The following is a 22,995-nucleotide window of genomic DNA, read 5'->3' as shown; positions in this document are numbered from 1 at the left end:
CTGTTTCTGGGGAAATGCATTCTTCCCCAGCTGGGGAAGACTGTATGCTTCCTTTAAAATGCCTGTCTGTTCCTGTCTGCCTCATCTATTTTGTAATGCTTGAGGAGAGTAATAGCCATTTCTTGTTTATTCCTTTCTTAAGTATTTTTAGGTTCTCCAGTCTTCTGTTCAAGATCATTTCTTGAAGGATATGATTAATATTTGCTTGTTCTTAGTACAGGAATTAATTCTTATCTTGAACAGTGAAAGCACTGAGTGAAGTTACTCTAGTGCAGGAAGTTCAGTGTATGTACGCAGACTGTTAAGCAAAGTCAAAATTGCCTATCTGAAAGATGTTTTGTTCCCACTTTACAAAGTAGTGTCTCACCTAAAAATTGAACTGCTGTAAAAGTTATGTATTTTTGAAAATGCATCTTGAAGCCTAAGACGTGATCTGTTATAGCAGTTCTTGTCATCACATTTAATCTCTATCTCAACATGTTTGCAAAGTAAGCATGTTGCAGTGTGATGGATTAATACCACAAGGAGATGAAAGAAGAAAAAGATAAAAAATGAAATTATTTTCATTATAAGTTATTTTAAGTCTTTTGTAATTTAGTTAATTCAAGTTCTCCCAAAGCACTGAAGTGATCATCATTTCATAAATTCGTGTAGCAAGAAAATGTGTTTTGCTTGATTTTGTTTTTCTCTTTCAGTATGTTGCAGTTCTTTGTCTGAGGTTGTATAGAGAAACTGATCTATTGTGGTGTAAATTAGAGTTTCATAATATGAGAGGATTTTCAGTTGGTCTTTTTATCATTTATTGTTTTGTATTTGGAAACTGCAGGTGAATCTGTCTGGAAGGTCTTTTTCTTCACTCCAAACTTCACTCCTGAGGATTCCAATGGTTGCTATGACTCTCATGTTTGCTTTTGCTATGGAAGTTTCATCACACACCATGATCCCCCACTGCTCTTCGATCTCTCCAGAGACCCTGAAGAGAAAGTCCCACTGACCCCAGAAACAGAGAGCCGGTTCTATGAAATTCTCAGTGTCATGCAGCAAGCAGTAGATAACCACACCAGATCTCTGCAAGCTGTCTCTGACCAGCTATCCTGGAACAACCTTGTCTGGAAGCCTTGGCTACAGCTTTGTTGCTCATCCTTCTTTCAGTTTTGCTGCTGTGACTATGACTCAGAAAACAGCCTGCCAGAGGTGCATTCTGGATAAAAAACTGCAACTTCCTTGTTTTCCTTCTCAGAACCAGGAGAATATCTAGGTAGCTTTAGAAGTCTTTGTTATATTAGATATACGGTCTTTAGTGCAATATTACAGTAGAATTTCAGAAAATATGCCATGAGAAGGAGTTTAAAAAACATCTTATCTGACTTAATAAACAATAAATGGTACAAAAAAGGTTTTGCAGCCCTTATCTATAAAAGTATGCCTTTTCTAGAGGAGATCATTTTTCACATTTTCAGCTTCAACATTGTTCTTACACACTGAGGAAATTACTTACTGTTTCTGTCAGTTACAGACACTAAATGCATGCTCAACAGTCCTTTTCAGTATTATCCATGGCTATTAGGACATTCTACCAAAAATTAACAAATAGAGATTATAAAGGAGGAAAGGTTCATGTAACTATAATTTGATGTCTGATAGACAAGTAAAGAACAGATTCAACAAGTACCAGTGATATCAAATAGAATCATAGAATCATAGAATTGCTCAGGTTGGAAAAGACCTTAAAGATCATTGAGTCCAACCACAACCTAACCACAGTGCCCTAATTAACAACCCCCCGCTAAATCATGTCCCTGAGCACCACATCAAAACAGTTTTAAACACATCAAGGGATGGTGTCTCAACCACCTCCCTGGGGAGTCTATTCCAGTGCTTAACAACTCTTTCTGTAAAGAAGTTTTTCCTCATATTCAACCCAAACTTACCCTCATGCAACTTTAGGCCATTTCGCCTTGTCCTGTCACCTGTCACCAGAGAGAAGGGACCAACCCAAAATAAGAAACAGGCTGCCAAGAATCTAATGTTGTATGTACCATAAAAATATAGAGAACTATGTAGTGGAAGACTTTAGTCCACAGTAAAATTGTGCTCCCTCACTAGCATCATGTTGCATGGCATCAAACTTTGTTTGGGAAGGAAACCACTTAAGTGCCCCAAATAGGTGCTTAAATGTGTGCTATAACTCTCCTGGAAAATACACAAGCCAAATTCATGCTCTCTCACTTAACTCACCATCAAAACCAGATCAATCAGTAAATAAACGTTTAATCCCTGAGGTAGACAAACCCTGATGTTCAGGACCCAATTGCTAATATGAAACATTTGGTCCATGTTTAATATCTGTGTTCCAAATTTATACAATAATAAAAATATACTGTCTATTTATTGTACCTGTTCTTCCACTGGTAAGTGAAGTGTGGCTCACAAATAAATAGTATGGGGTCTTGCTTTAAATATTTTTTTGCTGTTATTTAAACTCCTTGAATGGAACCTACCATTTACCAAATGTAACTCTCTCCAAGTTCTCAGTAAGGTCTTGGGAAAGCTACAGTACTTCAGGGCTAATTTATGCATCCATTTTTATCTGCATCTTATTCAGTCACATTTTCTGTTCACTCTATAACCAGGCAAACTATTTTCTTTGGCAGATTGTACCAGAGAAGAACATATCAGCAAAACACTAAACTGATTTGATGCTTGATAATAGAAGGTGACTTGCTTCTTATCAGAAAACACTAGTTAATTTCAACGTTATGATGTATTACAATCTGTTTGTTTGGTGGTATTAGTACAACACTAATGCAAAAGGGATCTCAGTTGATAATAATGCAATAGCTTCAACCAGCAGACATTGAGGTTGTGACCCAGTTGTTGGGAGCTGCTGAAGCCTGTCATATAAAAATATATTGTGATATACGGTGTATTTCTCTCTCTCTGTAAAATCTATTTTATTTGATTTTTCTCCTGCAATTTCCTGTCTTGGGAAATGTTGTACAGTTTCCTTGAAGTCCAATTTTTGATATTTCACCTTTTGTTTATGACTGTGTATCTTAAGTATGTGCTCTGTGACCTCTGTGTTGCAAAATCCTATGTGTGCTGATGAAGTTAGTCAGTTCAGATATTTCCCCAATAGCCTCTCAGGACTGTTTATATTGTATCTGGAAAGCTGTCAGGTGCCTATTCATGCAGCATAATTCCTTCCTTGCTTTATTTAAACACTGAATGCACAAGATAAATTTAGTTAAAAAGATCCCTCTGGTTAAAATACAAATACTCCTCTGTAGTATTTACAACAGAATCTGTGTATCCCAAATTCCTGGTCCCCAACTTGTAGCCAGAGTGCTCACTAGTGCTGCTCCCTCCGTGTCTGCCCTGCAGCTGGAGGGTAGCTCAACTGCAGCCAGGGTGGAGGATGCTCTCTCCACTTACCACAGCTCTTCTGCAGCTTATGTGGTCTTTGCAAGCAAATACTCCTGATGAATCATATGAGCAAAAATATATGTTAGGTATGTAGCTGGAACTCAGACAAGGCCTCACTGTATCTCTTTTTTCCCCACAGTTTCTAGGCTGTGACCTTAACAGGGACCTCAGTTTATATTGTTAAGGACATCTACACCTACTTTTCATCAGGAAGATGCTGTGTTACTGTTATATCATTACTTTCTGAAGGTTCAAGAATTGTTTTTCCTCTCAGCATAGCAGCTGATCTGTGCTACCTGATGGAGGTACTAAAAATGAATATTTTTCTTCTGCTCCGATCTTTTCTTGAATGAGTAGAGACTTTCTTTTATACCCTCCTTGGGTTTTGGTGCCATTTCTCTCGTCTTCTTTCTTAAAACCTTCAATCTCAAACACTTTTCGACTTATTTCTTTGCCACCAACTCCTCTAATTCGCTTGTCATGTTGACCACATCAGATATTTTACCCTGATCTATCAGTGAGTAAAAAGAACCTTTTACTTATTTAACTTCCAGACAGAATTAGCAGAAGAATAAAATCTAAGAAATTAAAGCACACCCAAGTTACCCTGAATAATAAAAGTTATTTCTTGTTTGTACCACAAGATTTATATTTACCAAAATTTAATTCAATATAGCATTTAATATTTTGACAGAAGCAATAAAATTGGATCTCAGTTTTTACAATTGTTCCTCCAAGAAAGATTCCTTTGAAAATAAGACAGTATTTTTCATTGCAATGCTATTTCATTTAATGCCTAAAATAGACCTTCCCTGTGCTGAAAATGTATTGTACCTTCTGTTCTAGAGGTAACATGTCAGTTCACAGTAATTAAAATAGTCTTCTTTATCTCCAAAATAAAATGATAACAATGATATACCATTTTTGTTATGGCATTGCCTGATCTAATCTGGGTAGTTTTGTTTTTCATAACAAGTTATCAATGGGATACATATGAATCACAATTTATTAGCAAGGAAGATATAAGGAGAATGTGCAACTATTTTACTTTGAGGCTGTCTTTCAATCTATCATTTAACTATCATCTATATTGTAACATGGTGCCTGACAGTGGAATACATTAGTTTAAACTGGGAATTCAGATTCAGAGGAAAGTATATTCCACTAGAGAGTTATTTAACAGTATCACATTGCAGTTTATCACAGAGTCCCTGTATGGCCCAGAGCAAGTCATTTAACTCTGTTTTCAGCTCCTCGTCTTCAGGTTTTCTGTAACTGGTAGGAATACTGAAAGAGTAAGAAGTACTTAAAGTAGTGAGTTGGTAAAGGGTCACTTTCTGGTCACCTTCTCTATAAAATGCACAATTTAAGAGATGGAAAACTAGGCTGTGTAAATGTATCCTTAAACCTCAGATGTGTGTGTAGGCTCTGTGATCACTGTTTTACACATGTGGGGTTAGGGCCTGGAGCAGAGAGAGCAGATGGCTAAAAAGATACATACGGAGAAAGATGTCACTCTCTTATTTCAAATCATGTTTATTCTCAGTCTTTCCTCTTTCAGCAGTCAAAGGACACCACACCACATGGAATTACTTTATTATTTTTTCCCTTATGGACTTGATGACACAGGTTCCTGTCTCTTTAAAAAGCTGGATGTTCTGACTTGCCTTATATTACTGTGGAAAAGGAGAGGAGAGGAAAGGAGAGGAGAGGAGAGGAGAGGAGAGGAGAGAAAAGAAGAGAAGAGAAGAGAAGAGAAGAGAAGAGAAGAGAAGAGAAGAGAAGAGAAGAGAAGAGAAGAGAAGAGAAGAGAAGAGAAGAGAAAAGAAAAGAAAAGAAAAGAAAAGAAAAGAAAAGAAAAGAAAAGAAAAGAAAAGAAAAGAAAAGAAAAGAAAAGAAAAGAAAAGAAAAGAAAAGAAAAGAAAAGAAAAGAAAAGAAAAGAAAAGAAAAGAAAAGAAAAGAAAAGAAAAGAAAAGAAAAGAGAAAAAAGAAAAGAAAAAAGAAAAAAGAAAAGAAAAGAAAAAAAGGAAAATAAAGTCTTTTGGAGAGAGAGACTTCTCAGTTCAATGAAATCCAACTGAAAGTTCACACAGATCAAAGTGAATGTGGTCCATATCCTTCACAGATCAGTGAGAATCATCACTTGTCAGCAATAGCTTATCTCACATTGTAGTAATGTGAGATCTGGATGTTCAAATGTGTGGACAATGTAGAAGAATTTAATTTAAGATGTCATCCAATATAGGAAAATAATTTAGAAAGAAATCAAAAGGAGCAAGCATAGCTGCTGGATTGCAATGTTCTAATACCATGTATACTAGCACACCTTAGACTACCTTTTTACTTCTTTATACTAATCAAATGGGAGAGTGCAATTCCCAAAGCATCTAATACATTGGTTACACTCAGTACAGCTGTTGCCATTAGGAGATGTACTAAAACTTTCTTTTATTAACTTTGATAAGGACATGCTAATTCTGTACATAAGATAGACATTTGCATCCTTGTTGTTTCTCTTTCCTCTAGTCTTACTTGTACACCATCAGAAATGTGCTTTGAGGAGCTCACATTCAGGAGTACTGATCTTGGATGAGTACACTGCAAGCAGAGAGGCTGGCTGTATGGGCAGGAGAAATTTGGCATAACAGAACTATGTGCTGGGGGCCACCAGGGAGCAAATGGGCCCCAGACAGTTTCATTCCATCGTGTCTAGCCTCACAGTGATGTGGGAGAAAGTATGGAGTCCACAGGTAAAAATGGACATGGACCACCAATGATGACATGCTTAATTTAAAAACAAACAAACAAACATAAAACATAATAATAACATAATAAGACTGTGGATTTCATCAGAGAATGCATCAGCAAGCCAGATTAGAGGAGGAAAGCAAATTATTACAAGAATGAGGGATGAGCTCATGATCTTTGAAAGCATACAGACTGGGAATGAAGAATATCACTCATCTTTCTGTTAATACTGTGCCAATGGAAAGCAAACAGTCATAAGTGTGGGGAATCAAGAAGAGGATAATACTCCCTAGAGGTAAGGACACTTGGTTAGGTGGTGATGACAGCCTTGCTATGGAACTTCAAGACTGATTAAGTACTTTTAATCACATGAAGTACATAGGTCACCTCTAGAGCAGAAAGAGACATACCTTAGGGCTACAAAGTCACTTTATCTTACTTGCTCCCTGATCTGATGAATCTAGGATCCTCTCATACAGAGTAGCAAAGCTTGTGTGGGAATGTTTGAAGTTACTGTCATTCTCCTTTCCCACCCTCTTTTCACACCTAGACAGCTGCTTAGTTTATATTTCATGCCCCATCTAGAAAAGAGTCCAGGAAGGAAGGCTCAGAGGAATTATCTCTTTTACTTAATGTCAGAATTTGCAGGAAATCTGTGTTTGTGCAGGAAAAATGTTGCCTTTGCATTGTCAAGTATGCTTTAAAAATAGGATCAGAGTCAGCAGACAAAAGATTCTGAAGTCAGTATAGGCAGAAATATAGTTCCAGGTCTCAGATCTATCTCAATTCTGTATGCTCACGGTGAATATATCTAGAGCTAAGCTAGCTTCCATTTCTACCCAGGAGAGAAGAAAACAAGATATCTCTAGAGTAACTTATATGACTACTCTCAGATGAGTTCGGTTATGCCTAAGAATCATGAATCATTCTTTACTGCATTTTCATATAACAAAAAAAAAAAAAAAAAAAAAAAAAAAAAAAAAAAAAGAAGCTTGGGATAACCAGCAAGACTTGAATAAAGCTCGATACATTTAAGTTTAGGCAGTTGAATCTCACTTCATTCTCCTGGAATCTTTAAAATCTTATTATAAAGTAAGAATGATTTCAAGGTTGCTCAAAGGAAGTTTTTCACAATCGGAATTCTGCAATTAAATGCCAAAAGCTTCTCTATCCCTTGCTTGCTTGTTGATTTGTTTGCTTCTTGTTGTTTGTTCATTTGATTTTTCATCTGATCTGCAGTTCTTTTAGTCTCTACCACGCTCTGCAAATCAGTGAAGAAAGATCCTAATGAAATTATTTAAAAGAAGTGTCATCATTATACAGGTCAAGCAATTTGTTTTTAAGGTCATATTAATCATTTTGTATGCCAGCATTTTAATTACTGTACAAGGATGAGATATTTTTAATTACAATAGAGTTTTGCCAACAGTAAATTAAGATCTTTTCCAATTTACATTTTCTTACATTTTCTGTTAACATCAATTATGATTTTGTTGAATGAGCTGGACTTGAAGAATACTTCTCAAGTTCTGGAAAAAATCATGGCATTTAATATGCAGCAATCAATCTCTAATATAGTGTGTGTGTATTTGTGGTATTAAAAAGCTCACATTTTTACATAAATACCTTATGTCTTCCATCTTCTAGTATCTCCAGAAATACTTTTTTGCCAAGCAAATAAATAAAGTGCTTGAATTGTGAATGTAAAATTATTTTAGGCATCCATTTGCTAAATATGTTTTCCAATTTGTTTTTAAAGTTAAAATGTTTAGCCTGAATTATATTGGGTATAAAACTAGTTGCAACACATTAATGGATAAAATTTCCTAATAATCAGTATTATAACAAGACTGCATACATAGCCAGTATGATTATGAGCAGAAATTTCTAGTTGAGCAAGATATTTGAAGATGTGCTTGCAGTTTGACTCTTTAGCATTCCACTGTACTCAGGAGCTTTGCTGAGTGAAATTCTTCAGCAACAGAAGATATACAGACTGATTCATGCATAACTTTTCATTTCTGACTGTCTTAATATCTTTTACTTTCCTTAAAATTCACAAGCTGTATATGGTTTAAGTGCTTGGTGTTTCCAGCCTTTCCATAGTTTCAGGTTTTGTCTGCGTGGTATTTAAAGCTTGCCTCCAGCCCTTCTCTTTGTTAGAAATATAATAAAAGCTAATATTTTTTTCTGAGTTCAACAGCCAATTCCTTCTGTTACTAGGAGACTATTTACCATAACGATCATGATGTAGAATGTGCTGGCTAAAAATAAGAAATAACAGAACAATGAAAGGCTTTCATAAAGGATAAATCCAATGGCACTGAAGGTCAAATACTATCCAGCTATAAAATATACTTTTTTGCATGGGTCACAAGAAGTATCACTGAATCTGTTAAATTCCACTGTTAAAAACCAAGGAAAACAAATATTTAAATGAGAGCTGAAAAGCATTTTTCATGCAGAGTTTGAAACTAGTTTGAAAGAACATTAACTACTTTCACATTGGCTTATGGCTCCATGGAAATAAAATACTGCTGGCAGGACAGAAAATAAGCGAAATGATAGAGAAACTGCACGCAGAAATCAAGTACATAAACTAGATAAGTAACCAGAAAGAGACAAAAAAATAAAAGAGCATATGTCAGCTCTTCCAACCTTCATAAGCAGAATAATGAGGAAACATGAAATTAAAAATTGTAAATCAGAATAAGAAAATGTTAACAATTATTGCTATGTGTTGTGCATTAGAGAAAAGTATTTCTTTCTGAAATGAATAGAGAAGGATAGGTGCCTACAGTCTTAAACTTGGGTGGGAAATGATATGTGTAATTTGAGATCTATGAAATATCTCTTAACAACTACCTTTTCTTGTATGTCTTTAGTTCAGAATTGTAATGTTTTTATTTATTTATTTATTTATTTATTTATTTATTTATTTATTTATTTATTAAGGCTACTACAGGAGAGTCTTTCTTGTGTTAATCGTAAGCAACAAGGTTAAACAAATAGATTCCCTCACCCACAGATATGCTGAAACAGAAGACCTCAGGGGCAATTTCAGAAAAAGTCACAATCTAGATAAAACAGTTTTAAAGCTACTGGATTCTGTGACAAAGGATATCTTGCAGGGTCCTTGAGAGCTCTTATGGTAACTCTTTGACTATTCCTTAAATAAAATGAAAGAAATGTTTGAATTTTATTTAATCAGGCTCTGGTGGTCAGTATTATAATAAGCCATATAATTAGACAAACAAAATATATTTGGGGGCAGATACATCTTAATGTAATAAAGCTGATGACTGAGATGAAAAAAGTACTCATTACTTCACCTACATAGAAAAGACTTTATGTTTGGACAAATGGTTATTTGAACTTTCTTCTATATTTCTCTAAATGGAAGACATTAACAGAAACAGATTCATATTTTATGAACTCACTGCTCTGATCAAGGACTAAAAACATAAGATATGCATTTTTTGTAATTTTATTTAAAAAAATCATCTGTGCTTAGGTACATGGACTTTTGTCTTGTTATGAATCTCATGTCCTCAAGTTGTGCCAAGTTACGTTTAGGTTGGACATTAGGAAACACTTCTTTACAGAAAGGGTAGTTAAACACTGGAATAGGCTCCCCAGGGAGGTGGTTGAGTCACTGTACCTGGATGTGTTTAAGAGCCGTTTGGATGTGGTGCTCAGAGATATGATTTAGCAGAGGGTTATTAGAGTTAGGGTACTATGGTTAGGCTGCGGTTGGACTTGATGATCTTCAAGGACTTTTCCAACCTGAGTAATTCTATGATCCTATGATTCTAAGTCAGTAACTCCATTTTCTAATTTATCTCCCTCTCTTTAATCTTGCCCTTTGCTTACTTTCCTTTCAATGCAACATCATGACCCTAAACACCTTTGAAAAATGTAATTTTGTAAAATTCTGAAGACTACTAAAAGGGAGCTTCTGAAGAGAATAGTAAATAACATTGCTTAGCAACATAAATTAACCCTTGTTCAGTTCTGTGCAACAAAAGTTAAACTGCAAAACAGTAACCAGATTCGCTCACTAAAAAGATTATTTCTGTTATTGCTCAATATACTGAAATCTGAAATACAGCTCTAATCAAAACTGAGGTAAATTAACGGAATATCTGACATACCTATAGCACACAATATTTTTTTCTCATGAATGTTATAAGCATACACTTGTCTCTGTATTCTTATGAATAATTGTCACTGTAGCTACTAGTATAGAGCACAGTCAAGTATTGAGACACGAAAAATCCAAGAAATAATAGATCTAAAGGAAGACGCACATTTTCTGTGATGGAAACAAAAGATAACTGTCTAACTTAATGTTTGTTCCAGTATCTAGCAGTTCTTACTTCAAAAGGACACAATATATATAAATTAAAATGAGATATTCCATAAGGCAAGAACGAACGTAGGTATTTCTAAATCTTTATTGTGGGAATCTTTTTTGAAGCATAAGATAGTGAAAAGAGTTAAGAGTTTAAGCAGCATTCTCTCCATTCTTATGCATTATTAACTGTTTTAACAAAAGTAGCATGTACATGTCAACAACTATTAGGACAATTGAAGCATGTTAATCTATTTAAGAACCGTCATATCATGAAGCGTACCCAAAGTAAGTGATTGTTTAGAAGAAATAATTTGCAATTTTTAGTGGACTGTCTACAAGTTCCACTAATCATCTTAGATGAAAATTGTGCCTAATGATTACATCCCCCTACAATGGTTATTTGTCTGTGTTTCAATATTCATTTGCTTTTGATTATTCCTAATTGAAATTAATTGGAACAAATGTGTGTCAAACAGTTTAGAAGTCGGTAACCTGATTTTAACAGAACAATTAATTTCAGTTTCACAGAAATGTCTCTATATATTTTTCATCCGGTTTTGCCCCATGGTCTTATTTTGCAGTGTATGAAAATCATTATCTGTCTATAAACCCTGATTTTAAAGGGCTAGAATCCAGCAAAAATAATTTATTTGAATTTATTGTTAAAACAAACAAACAAACAAACAAAAAAGTCATAGTCATGGTAGTTGCTAAGATGTAAACAATTCATAGCTGACCAATTAACAGTCACATACCCCTGAACATACTGAGTACATCATGCGTGGTGTGAAGATACTGTGATTTGAAAGGTAGTTATAACACTTACAGAAAATACATTTTCAGTTAACCACATAGGACTCCTAAATCCTTGTTAGCATGGCTGCTATCAAGGATTACTTCTCCCAGTCTGTATACATATTTGAGATTACCCCAATCTAAGTGCAACACCTTGCATTTTGTTTTGTTGAACCTTATTAGTTTCACAAGAACCCACCTTTCTAGTTTATTAAGGTCCCTCTGGATGGCATCCCTTCCTTCTGCTGTACTAACTTTATTACTCAGCTTGGTGTCATGAGCAAATCTGATGTGCGTGTACTCAATCCCATCATCTAAGTCACTGATAAAGATCGTAAAAAGTATCAGTCCCAAGGTGGATCCCTGGGGGACACCTCCACCTGTATATAGAGCCATTGACCCCAACACTGGCTGCAACTTTCCAACTAATTCTTTATCCATCAAATAGTCCACCTTCAAATCCCTATCTCTCCAATTGATAGATAAGGATGTGGTGAGGGACTGTGTAAAAAGCCTTGTAGAAGTTCAGGTAACATCACTTGCCTTCCCTTTGTCCATTGATGCCATCTGTCCATATAGAAGGTCACCAGATTGGTCAGACATGACCTTTCCTTGGTGAAACCATGCTGGCTGTCTCAGATCATTCACTTGCCCCTCACGTACCTTCACATGTCTTCCAGGAGGATCTGCTCTGTGATGTTCCCAGGTACAGAGGTGAAGATCACTGGCCTATAGTTCCCCAAATCCTGCTTCATCCTTTTCTTGTAATTGGGTGTGCTGTTTCCTTTTTTCCAGTCCCCAGGGACTTTGCCTGGTAGCCATGATTTTTCAAATATGATGGGGAGCATCTTGGCAACCACATCAGAAAGCTCCCTTAGGACCCTGGGAGTCTATCATCTGGCCCTGAGGACTTGCACACATTCAGCCTCATAAGGCAGTCTCAGACTTGTTCTGCCCTTACAGTGAAGGGGAGTTTGCTCCCCCTGTTCCCATCTAGGCGTTCAGGTTCAGGGATGCAAGGTTCATGGATGTGAGTACCCTGGCTGCCAGTGAAGTCTCAGGCAAAGAACTCGTTGAATACCTGAGACTTCTCCATACCTACTGTAGCCTGATATCCTTTCCCAATTAGCAGGGAAGTTACATTCTGTTTGGCCTATCTCTTCTGATCTTTGTACCTAAGGAAACCCAACTTGTTGTTCTTAACATCCCTCACCAAGCCACCTGTGCGTTGGCTTTCCTAATCCCATCTCCACAAGCCCAGACAGCATCTCTTCATTCTTCCCTGTTGACACACCCTTTCATTCACTGTCTGTATGTGTCCTTCTTTTCCCTCATTTTGGCCAACAGGTCTTGCTAAATGTTGCCTGTTTCCTGCCTCCCCTGCCTGCTTTCTTATTCTGGGGGATGGAGAGCTCTTGCACTCTCAGAAAGGCATCCTTAAAGAGGAGACAGCTTTGTTCCAACCCTTTGACTCTAAGGACATCTTCACAGGAGGTCTCATTCAACAATTCCTTAAACAACATAAAGTTTACTTTACTGAATTAATAATGAAATGAGTAACATCAGTGGTGAAGCAAGCATGCACAGACTATTCAAAGGACTGTGCTGGACTGGGATCATAGTTCTGCTCATCCATTTCCTTCCTCCTGCAGCACAGCAATCATCTCTCTAAAACTTACCACAGCAGCTGGCAGAAATATCTAGTCACATGATGATGATCACAGCAGTGTTCTCAAAATATTTGACCAGATCTGCAAGCCTGATGATTCAAATTCAGTAATTATTTGAGTATGATGAAGGTAGGTTAACATTTTTTTTTTTTTTTTTTTTTTTTTTTAAAGAATATTAATGTTTTCCTAAGGACTAATCCAGAACCTGTTTCAAGTTAGTATCTCCCTTATTCAGACTTTTATCCAGCCATGAACAATGCAGATAATTGATGCACCTTGAGGTGAAGAGCTTTTTTGTCACTGTCACTTCAATTGAACAGAGAAGATTCCTAAGTGCAGTATAAGAAACAGCTCTCAGCTTTCAAAGAAAAGCGCAAGGAGGGGGTGAGAATGGTGTGACAGAAAAGTTTTTTCCTTTAAAAAAATCCAGTTCATTCTTTCTCTCTGCTATAGTAATATTGCTGTAGCAATTTTCTTCATTTTCAGTTATCTTCATTTTTATCATCAACAAGTAGCAGCATTTTCTAAGGAAGAGATGAAGACCATTATCAACTTTTAGAAGTAATTAACAGGAGATATTCAGGCTGAATGTTATGGAAGGATATGAATGAGTTTCAGGAGGAAAATTTAATCACTGCTTCAAAAGATACACCTATGCAATTGAATGAACCTGCAATTAATCCCTTCTAGCTGATAGATGTCCCTTACAAATCACCCTGAAAGTAGCATTTCTTTCCATCCCTGTATACGTTGATTAGATGAAGCACTGTGAAAGTCACAGTTATATAGCAATATTGATTGATTTAAAATTTGTTGTTACACTGATATCTCTTAAAAAATATGCCTCAGATCTGAGAGCAGGAAGTTAAGAAAGCAAATGTGGAAGAGACAAAGGATTTTTACAGTAGAGCTGGATAGACTTTGCTAGAGAGGCAGCAAACAAGTTGAGTGAGAAGAGCTGCTAAGAAAAATGTTGAAGATGATAGGGAAGAAAGTCCTGAGTGTATGATGAAAACATCAGAATAAAACAGAAAACACAGCAGAGAAACAAAGTCATAATATTAACAGATATATTTTTTCATTAGAAGAGAAGGCAGTCATATTTCAGCCCTAAAAAAGTGGAGTGAATATTTCTGTCAGTCCTTTGAATTCAACTTATTTATAAATAAAACTTGGACTACATGGTTTCCATAGCTGCGTTAGCTGTTCATCATTCAAGGCTATCTATAATGAAAATACTCAAGTTCACAATGAATGTATTAAAGGAGGAGAGCTAGACACCAAGTAGAAAACACTAAGAAGCTTGGAGAAAGTGCTTCAGACCGTTCCATACAGTAGAGTTTGACTAATGAAAAAATAACCTGAGAAACTATTGTCATGAATTTAAGCTAACCTACTGTTAGGAGTCCTTTAAAAGCAGGTTACAGGAACCGTTGTGTATCTCTGCCTGTTCAGCCACATTATCTGTTCTCATCTTTTCCTTTGTGTCCTTGTATCAGCAAGATTAAATAACACTGACAGTTAAAAAGCCTTGGTTTAACTTGCATAGATGTATCTGGAGATCCATGCCAGATTTGAGTTCATTTAAGATGTTGCTTGACAACCTGATCCTTTGAACTCAGTCTGTACTTGGTCTTTCACCTCTGAGTTGCCATGGCTCCCAGATAAAATAATGTAGCTATTTTACCCTGAAGACACACTAACAGCTAACATATTCCAAAGAGGTCTCCTCTTAAATGTACTTTCTGGTATACTAATGCACTTACTCCTTCCATTCACAAGCATATACATTTTTAAGTTTCCTTTATAAGCCTTCAGGATATCCATTGAAAGAAAAAATAAATAAATAAATTGGGGGAAAAAAAATAAAAATACTTGAATCTCTAAAACTCCATTAAAATTACTGTTATGATCTCTACCCTATTAACCTTTATGATCTCATTTTCCGCTGTTGCTTTTAAATTGCTTTCTTTAAGTTGCCAGAACAATATGTCCTTTGTTTTACCTGCAGTATCCATGGGTAAAACTGATTCTAACAAGTCTTTATCAGTAATTATGGTCACATAAGAAAATACAACACTCACCCTTCTGTAAGATGCAGGAATGATGAAGTGTGTATCATGGCCACATAGAATGAAACACTCTTTGGAATACCATAAAAACTATGACAAAAATAGATATACATATTATATACTAGGAATCTAGAAGCACAAATGGAGTTTTAAAGTAAGCAGTTTTTCAACAAAGGAAGAGAATTTAAAATGTATCAGAAAAGCATTTCTTTATGAAAGACTTGAGATGCAGGAGGTATAATTGAGGCTTTGCAATGTCATGTGGTTAAGAGAAAAAGTAATGATTACTACTTATAGAGTAAGCATTTAAAATTATTTTGAAAATGTTTACAACACTAGTTTAAATTCAAACTGTGAATAATGGCCGCAGAGGCAAGCATTTCTCAGCAAGCATCAAGTTTTCAAAGAACTATCTAGAGTGAAGCAAAGTGTTCATACAAATGTGAGCAGTTTATGACTATGGCGCAAGGGGGTCAAGCTGACTTGGTGAATTTTGTTTTCATTAGGAGACTTTTGGTTGTAAGATTAAAAGGGAAAAAAGAATTAAATCAATCTTGTTAGATTTGTTTTTAATTTCAAATTTAACATGTTATTTTTTCCTGGACTATTCTTTTATCTTTTTCTTTCTTTTCTCCTCCTCTCTCCATTTTTTTTTATTTTTTATTTTTTATTTTTTATTTATTTATTTATTTATTTATTTTTAATAAGAGAGGGAGAGAGAGAAATTTATTTCTCTTTTTGACATAAATATATTTTAAACATCCCCTGCCCTCCCCCCCACTTCTTCCATTAATATGAGTATATTTAAAACATCCCCTCCCCACTGCCCTTCCCTCTCCCCCCCCCCCCCCCCCCCCATTTCCTCCACTAATAAAAAATATAACAAAAATTCTTCTGGTAAGTAACTTACTGTTGCCTTTCCTCTGTTTTTTGAGAGGTGATGTTATGGTTTGTGTCCTGAAAGCATTACTGAAAATAAAGAGGAAAGAGGTATTTCTCGTGCCTACAATCAGGAGTATAAATCCATATATCAGCTACTAAGTAGAAAGTGATTATTTTTTTCAGTTACTAAACTACTCTTAGCTATCGGTGACTTAACTCTGAGAGCTAGATACTGTATGTTTTGTTAACAGATAAAACATTTTGTTGTAATGCAGTGTTGCTTATAAAGTTATTTCTTATCCAGTTTAGGTTTTTATTTTCCAAGGAGTACAAAGCTTTGTCTCAGCTCTAGCATAAGAGCTATTTTGGTTGTATTTACTACCGCTCATGAGTGTTACCTGCCCTCTACACCTTACTTTTAGAATTATACTGTGAATTCTACCCTCCCTTAAGGTCTTTCAAGAATACATTAATTCAGTGTTCAAGATGCATTATTGTTTCTGTGAAAGTATCGGTAAGGTACTCTATCTCTGTAACACAGATAGGTCCAATTCGGTTCAGTGTTAGATAACAGATTATTGAAAAAGATTACAGAAACAGAGCAAAATCATAGAGCTAAGAAATTAATCTCTATCATATAAAATATTTTTACCACATATGTATCTTTGAATTTATAGATGGGGTCAGTGGCCTCTCACATAAAAGATATGAGATAGCAAACAACCATATCCTTCATTCTGGAGAATTCATCAGATACAATACTGATTCCTGATGACAAGCAAGAAGGGAATGTGAAGTGAGTTTTTCTTGGTTTTCTTACTATCATCTTTTTTCCTCTGTAGGAAGCCATAATGTTTCATTTACAGAACTGAAACAGATGAATTTCCTAATTGAATTGTAACAATTGTGCACTATTATGATATATAATGGACTTCTAAAATCCAATTTTTGTCAGGCTGTGTGATTTCTTTGTGTACATTTCCTTTTCATTTTCATTTTTTAGCTGTTGACATTACTTAAAACAGTTTATTGCATGTAATCTACTGCTCACGTCAATACTGTTATATTTAGCAGTAGTCTTCCACATTGTGTTGCAAGAGCTCTGATTCTCCTGCCTCCTCACCTTGTTTGCCATCAGTCAGGCCATCATGACATACCATTTATACTTTTCTGGTAATTCAGATGAAGAAGTTTTCTTATAAAGCTGCAGTACATACTCTGGAACTGTCACCCCCAGTACAAGGGTTTTCCAGAATGAGAGGACGTTTTTAACCCATAAATATAAAACAAAAGAAACTGACCCACCACCAACAATAAATACCTTTAGGTTTAGCTTTTTCACATGAGGCATTTTGCTGTCCTCCTGCCATTCCAATACCAAAACTTGAAGCCTCAGGGATTTCCAATTCCACTTTCTTCCCAAATTTTTGTCTTTAACTGTATCCTCTCCTCCCTTTTTAAAAGTATCTGTTTATGCTTCTGTCTTGCCTGTTTCTATCTGTGAACTCCTCTTTGGAAGAGATATTTTGTTGGGTATGTATTGTCTACAGACTGGAGGGGAACCAAAATTCTCCCTGGCTTGTCATAAAAGATCTGGAGATTGGAGTTCTCTCATCACAAAGAACAAAATGAAGCTAAATGGCATTGTTTCTTGGAGTCCTATCCCAAGAGATGGTGAATCTTAATTGTGTTGTTATACCAAACAGTATACCTTCTAAAGCATATCTCTGTTGCCTTATTAAACTTTGATCCTATGTTTAAAGTGAGATTGACTGAGTTACCCGAAGAATGAAAGAAATCTGAAAATAAGGGCAGAGAAAGTAGGAAGTAAAAGTGTCAGGAGAATTCTTCCAAAATCATAAGGACTCTAAAACTCCAGATGTTTTTCAACAAAACAACAGAATGAATTCTGTTAGCAAGAGAGGCAATTCCAGGCTTGTTCCTATATAGGAGCCCTACATAAGAACTAGAAGCATTATTTAACACCTCTTTCTCCAGAAGGACACTGTGGGATGAGATTTCTGAGAAAGAGAACTTTAATTACTAATTATTTCTTAGTTCAGTGAGATGCACGCTACTCATTTGCACTGGAGTAACTGCACTGTGAGGAAAGCACAGTCATAATTACACTGGTGGTAATTTTAACTTGTGGGGAAAGTAAAAATGAATTTTCTGATAAACAATACCAGACAGAGAATAATAATTTTCTACATGTCTAGGGGGAGACAGATAGCTTCAAATACAAATAAAAATGTAAATTTTGTCTCAATGGGAACATTCTGAAAGAGCTGGAGCTGTTCAGCCTGGAGAAGAGAAGACTCTAAGGTGACATGATAGTAGCCTTTCAATATCTAAAGTGGAGCTACAGGAAAGAACGGGCAGACTCTTGAGCAGAGTCTGTGGTGATAGAGCAAGGGGAAATGGCTTCAAGCTCAAAGAGGATTTAGGTTGGATATAAAGAAAAAGTCTTTTACAGTGAGGATGATAAGGCACTGGAACAGGTTGCCCAGAGATGTGGTTGATGTCCTGTTCCTGGAGACTTTCAAGGTGAGCCTGAATAAGGCCCTGGGCAACCTGATCTAGCTGTGGATGTTCTCCCTTGTTCATTGCAGGGAAGTTGGACTAGATGACCTTTAAATGTCCCTTCCAACTCTAAGGGTTCTCTGATTCTAGTGTACCTGCATAACCAACTGAAGAAGAAACAAGCAAAGAGGAATTGAAAATACAGGATATTAAGATATCTTGTTTCAAATAAATGGATGCATGAAACTTGATCGTTCCGTTGCATGATTTGTCTTTGCAATTGCACAAAGTAAATAAATGAGTGCAAAAACAACTACTAGCTATTTGTGTGCCCAAGGTGCTAGTTTGCATATAAAAGCAGAACAAACTGAGAAGTGTTTAAAAATATATGTATTCTTGATTGGTAGTCTAGAAATGGGTGAGAGACTAAAGATGGGAGTATATGCTGAAACAAAATATCTGGATATGCTTTTGTTTTCAATATTTTTGTCCTGAATATTATGAGATGTCTGTGACTTTGTAGCTCAAATTTCCAAAAAATATAAAAGCTAGTGAATAGTCTAATGAATTCTGAATAGTCTAAGAGGTTTAGAGCATGATTACATTCAAAGAATAATTAACTGTATTTATTCACATTCACTCTTCTGAAACAATATCTGCATTCACCAAGCAAACCAACTCTTAGTCAGGAATCTCAGCATATTGCATCCTGTTGTGTCTGGTGCTGAATCTAAGCAGAGGTCACTGCAGAGAGATGATTTTTCTGCGCTGTCACATTTTCTTTTCAATATAAAATCAGCTGATTATTTGCTTATTTGTTTATTTAATTCTTTTTACAAAATGCTTGTAAAAATTTCCAAAGCAGTGGAAATCTAATATAATAGTCAATGAAACAATATATTTTTATTTTTCTCTAGAAGATAGTCTACTATGTATGCATGTTCTTGTCATGTTGTTTTGTTATTGTTATTAGTATATATATAATATATATATATATATAAAACATATATATATTATTTTTTTGTAAAGGAAACACCCATCTACAATGAATATGATCTTTAGTTCTATGCATGAATTTAGTATGCAAACTCAAGTTTTGATCTGTACACCTGCTAGCTTTTCTATACTACCCAAACTCTCTCATAGAATCATCAAAAAATTTAATCAGGAAGGGACCATAAAGATCATACAGTTCTAACCTCTTGTAACACGGGCAAGGTCACATTCCAGTAGAACAGCATGCCCTAAGCCACATCCAAATTGTCCTTGAACATTTTTAGGTACGGGACATCTGCATCTTCTCTTAACAACCTGTTCATGGTCTCATCACTCTCATAGTAATGAATTTCCTTTGCTTATCTTCCATGGAAATTAATACAGATTTTTTAAATAGACATATGTAACTAAAATAAACTTTGCAATTACGTCAGATATATCCACACCACTAGTAGGAAGCTCTATGTTAACTTACAATTACTAACAATTCTTCTTATTAGTTAACACTGTCAGCAAACATAAAGAGATTATTTTTAAAAATGTTTATTAAATCTTTCTTAATTATTAATTAATCAATATTAATATTAGTCTGCATTATTATGCTATTTTGACCATGGCAATGCAATAGACAATACAATATAATCTTTACAATAACAAAAAAAAAAAAAAAAAAAAAAAAAAAAAAAAGTGTTCCAGAGTTCCAGAATCTTCTGGACTCTTGGAAACAGATGTAGTCAAAGTTTTTCTCTTCATAGCATTCAAAGAAAGTTAAAATGGAGTTCACAGAATCACAGAATCACAGAATTATAGGGGTTGGAAGGGACCTCTAGAGATCATCGAGTCCAACCCCCCTGCCAAAGCAGGCTCCCTACACCACGTCGCACAGGTAGGCGTCCAGGCGGGTCTTGAATATCTCCAGAGAAGGAGACTCCACCACCTCCCTGGGCAGCCTGTTCCAGTGCTCCGTCACCCTCACCATAAAGAAGTTCTTGCGCACATTCGTGCGGAACTTCCTATGCTGGAGTTTCAGCCCATTGCCCCTAGTCCTGTCCCCACGCACTACTGAAAAGAGTCCAGCCTCGCCACTATAGCTCCCACACCTCAGGTATTTATAAACCTGGATCAAGTCCCCTCTCAGCCTTCTTTTCTCAAGGCTAAACAGACCCAGTTCCCTAAGTCTCTCCTCGTAGGGGAGATGCTCCAGGCCCTTCACCATCTTTGTGGCCCTCCGCTGGACTCTTTCCAAGAGATCCCTGTCTTTTTTTTACTGGGGAGCCCAGAACTGGACACAGTATTCCAGATGAGGCCTCACCAGGGCAGAGTAGAGGGGGAGGATCACCTCCCTTGACCTGCTGGCTACGCTCTTTTTAATGCACCCCAGGATGCCATTGGCCTTTTTGGCTACAAGGGCACACTGCTGGCTCATGGCCAACCTGTCGTCCACCAGGACGCCCAGGTCCCTCTCAGCAGAGCTCCTCTCCAGCAGGTCTTCCCCCAGCCTGTACTGGTGTATGCAATTATTTCTACCTAGATGCAAGACTCTACACTTGCTTATGTTAAACCTCATCCGGTTTCTTACTGCCCAGCTCTCCAGCCTGTCCAGGTCTCTCTGAATGGCCGCACAGCCTTCAGGCGTGTCAGCCAATCCTCCCAGCTTCGTGTCATCAGCAAACTTGCTGAGGGTGGTCACTATCCCCTCATCAAGGTCGTTGATGAAGATGTTGAACAAGACTGGACCCAGCACAGACCCCTGGGGGACACCGCTAGTCACAGGCCTCCAGCCAGACACCGCACCACCAACGACAACCCTCTGCACTCTGCCAGTCAGCCAATTCTCGATCCACTTCACTGTCCACTCATCTATCCCATACTTCCTCAGCTTTGTTATAAGGATGTCATGGGGGACCGTATCAAAAGCCTTACTGAAATCAAGGTAGACTACATCTACCGCTCTTCCCCTGTCCACCCAGCTAGTGACATCTTCATAAAAGGCCACCAGGTTGGTCGAGCACGACCTCCCCTTGGTGAACCCATGCTGAGTACTCCTGATAACCTCCTTTTCTCCCAGTTGTCTGGAGATGGCATCCAGCACAAGCTGTTCCATCACCTTCCCTGGGACAGAGGTGAGGCTGACTGGCCTATAATTACCCGGGTCATCCTTCTTGCCCTTTTTGAAGACTGGGGTGACATTGGCCATCCTCCAGTCTTCAGGCACCTCCCCAGTTCTCCAAGACCTTTGAAAAATTACAGAGAGCGGCTTAGCAATAACCTCCGCCAGCTCTCTCAGCACCCGCGGGTGCACCCCATCAGGTCCCATGGATTTATGGACATTAATGTTTCCTAAGCACTCACGGACCACCTCTTCCCTGACTAAAGGGAAATCTCCCGTTCCCCAGATTCTCTCATCAACCACCGGGGGCTGGGATTCCTGGGGGAGAGCCCTTTCACTAAAGACAGAGGCAAAGAAGGCGTTCAGTATTTCCGCCTTCTCAGCATCCCCCGTTACCAGAACACCCCCCTCACTTAGTATGGGGCCCACATTCTCCCTAGCCTTCCTTTTGCTGTTAATGTACTTAAAAAACCCTCTGTGTCACTGCATGGTCGGCATGGAGCAGAAACTGTGTGCAAATCAGACGCGATCCCCCTGCTCATCAATTCGTACTGGAAGCCTGTGATCTTCCTGCTAATGTCCTGCTGGGGGGTGGCCTCAACAAACAGCCCCCCCTGGTCGTAACCAAAGCAATACACTTTGCTGGGGCTGCGCTCTCCATCTCGGACCAAGAGTTTCAGTTCTCCAGTTTTTTCCAAATAAATATTTGCTCCCGCAGAGTCCTTGAAGGGCTTTATGCAAACAGTCAAATGTTTGTAGGAGGCAGGTGAAGTGTTGGGTCGCAGGTTGACTATGAGAGCTCCCGTGGGATACATCCACTCTATGGAGCCTTCGGAACAGCGGAGGTAGACCTGTTCAACATCCTTCTTGTGAGACTCGTGAGTTAAGCCACTCCCCTTCCAGTTGCACAGGTCGCTGGAGTACTGCGCCTCGGCGCCGCCGCCCAGCAGCAGCCGCAGCCCCAGGAGCAGCGGCAGGAGCCCGGCGGCCGGGGCGCTCCGCATGGTCCCCCCGCCGCGACCCCCTGCCCAGGGCCGAACGCTGCGCGGGAGCGGTGCGGAGCGATGCGCGCAGCCCCCCGTGGGCTCGCCTACATGGCGGGCAGCGCAGGGCGGAGCGGAACGGAGCGGCTACCCCATGCCCGGCTCCACGCTGTGCCGCTTCGGCTCGGCTCTAGCAAGGCGGGGTGGTGGAGTTGCTCTTTATGTGAGAGAGCAGCTAGAATGTATTGAACTCCACCTGGGGGAGAGTGATGTAGCAGTCGAGAGCTTGTGGGTGAGAATCAAGGGCCAGGCTGGTAAGGGGGACACTGTAGTGGGTGTGTACTACAGGCCTCCTGATCAGGAAGAGGAGGTTGATGAGGCCTTCCGTAGCCAACTGGAAGTAGCATCACGCTCCCGGGCGTTGGTACTTTT

The 22,995-nt window shown here is 37.9% G+C and overlaps 2 protein-coding genes across 7 annotated transcripts in view; one reads left to right on the top strand and one right to left on the bottom strand.

The window, feature by feature from the left end:
* Positions 1–4,346, top strand: part of STS (steroid sulfatase) — a 178,248-nt gene extending 173,902 nt beyond the window's left edge. For 5 of the 6 annotated variants that reach the window (XM_072341933.1, XM_072341908.1, XM_072341899.1 and 2 more), the window contains one exon: positions 827–4,340. In XM_072341933.1, coding sequence (XP_072198034.1) covers positions 827–1,209 — 383 coding nt within the window. In that variant the 3' untranslated portion in view covers positions 1,210–4,340. Of the gene's footprint in view, positions 1–826 lie in introns of all 6 variants that reach the window. The other variant, XM_072341925.1, reaches the window with a different exon arrangement.
* A 17,647-nt stretch (positions 4,347–21,993) lies between these two features.
* On the bottom strand, positions 21,994–22,746 carry LOC140254241 (meteorin-like protein). Its single transcript, XM_072340656.1, has one exon. The coding sequence runs from the start codon at positions 22,582–22,584 to the stop codon at positions 21,994–21,996; it is 591 nt and encodes a 196-aa protein (XP_072196757.1). The 5' UTR covers positions 22,585–22,746.
* Positions 22,747–22,995: the final 249 nt, after the last annotated feature.

Source organism: Excalfactoria chinensis, chromosome 1 (assembly GCF_039878825.1).
Source record: "Excalfactoria chinensis isolate bCotChi1 chromosome 1, bCotChi1.hap2, whole genome shotgun sequence".
Taxonomy (NCBI): Eukaryota; Metazoa; Chordata; class Aves; order Galliformes; family Phasianidae; genus Excalfactoria; species Excalfactoria chinensis.
This window is presented reverse-complemented; position numbering and strand designations above follow the sequence as displayed.

Bases quoted from the DNA above. Each gene is read 5' to 3' on its own strand.
- LOC140254241 (XM_072340656.1), bottom strand. From the start codon at position 22,584: ATGCGGAGCGCCCCGGCCGCCGGGCTCCTGCCGCTGCTCCTGGGGCTG.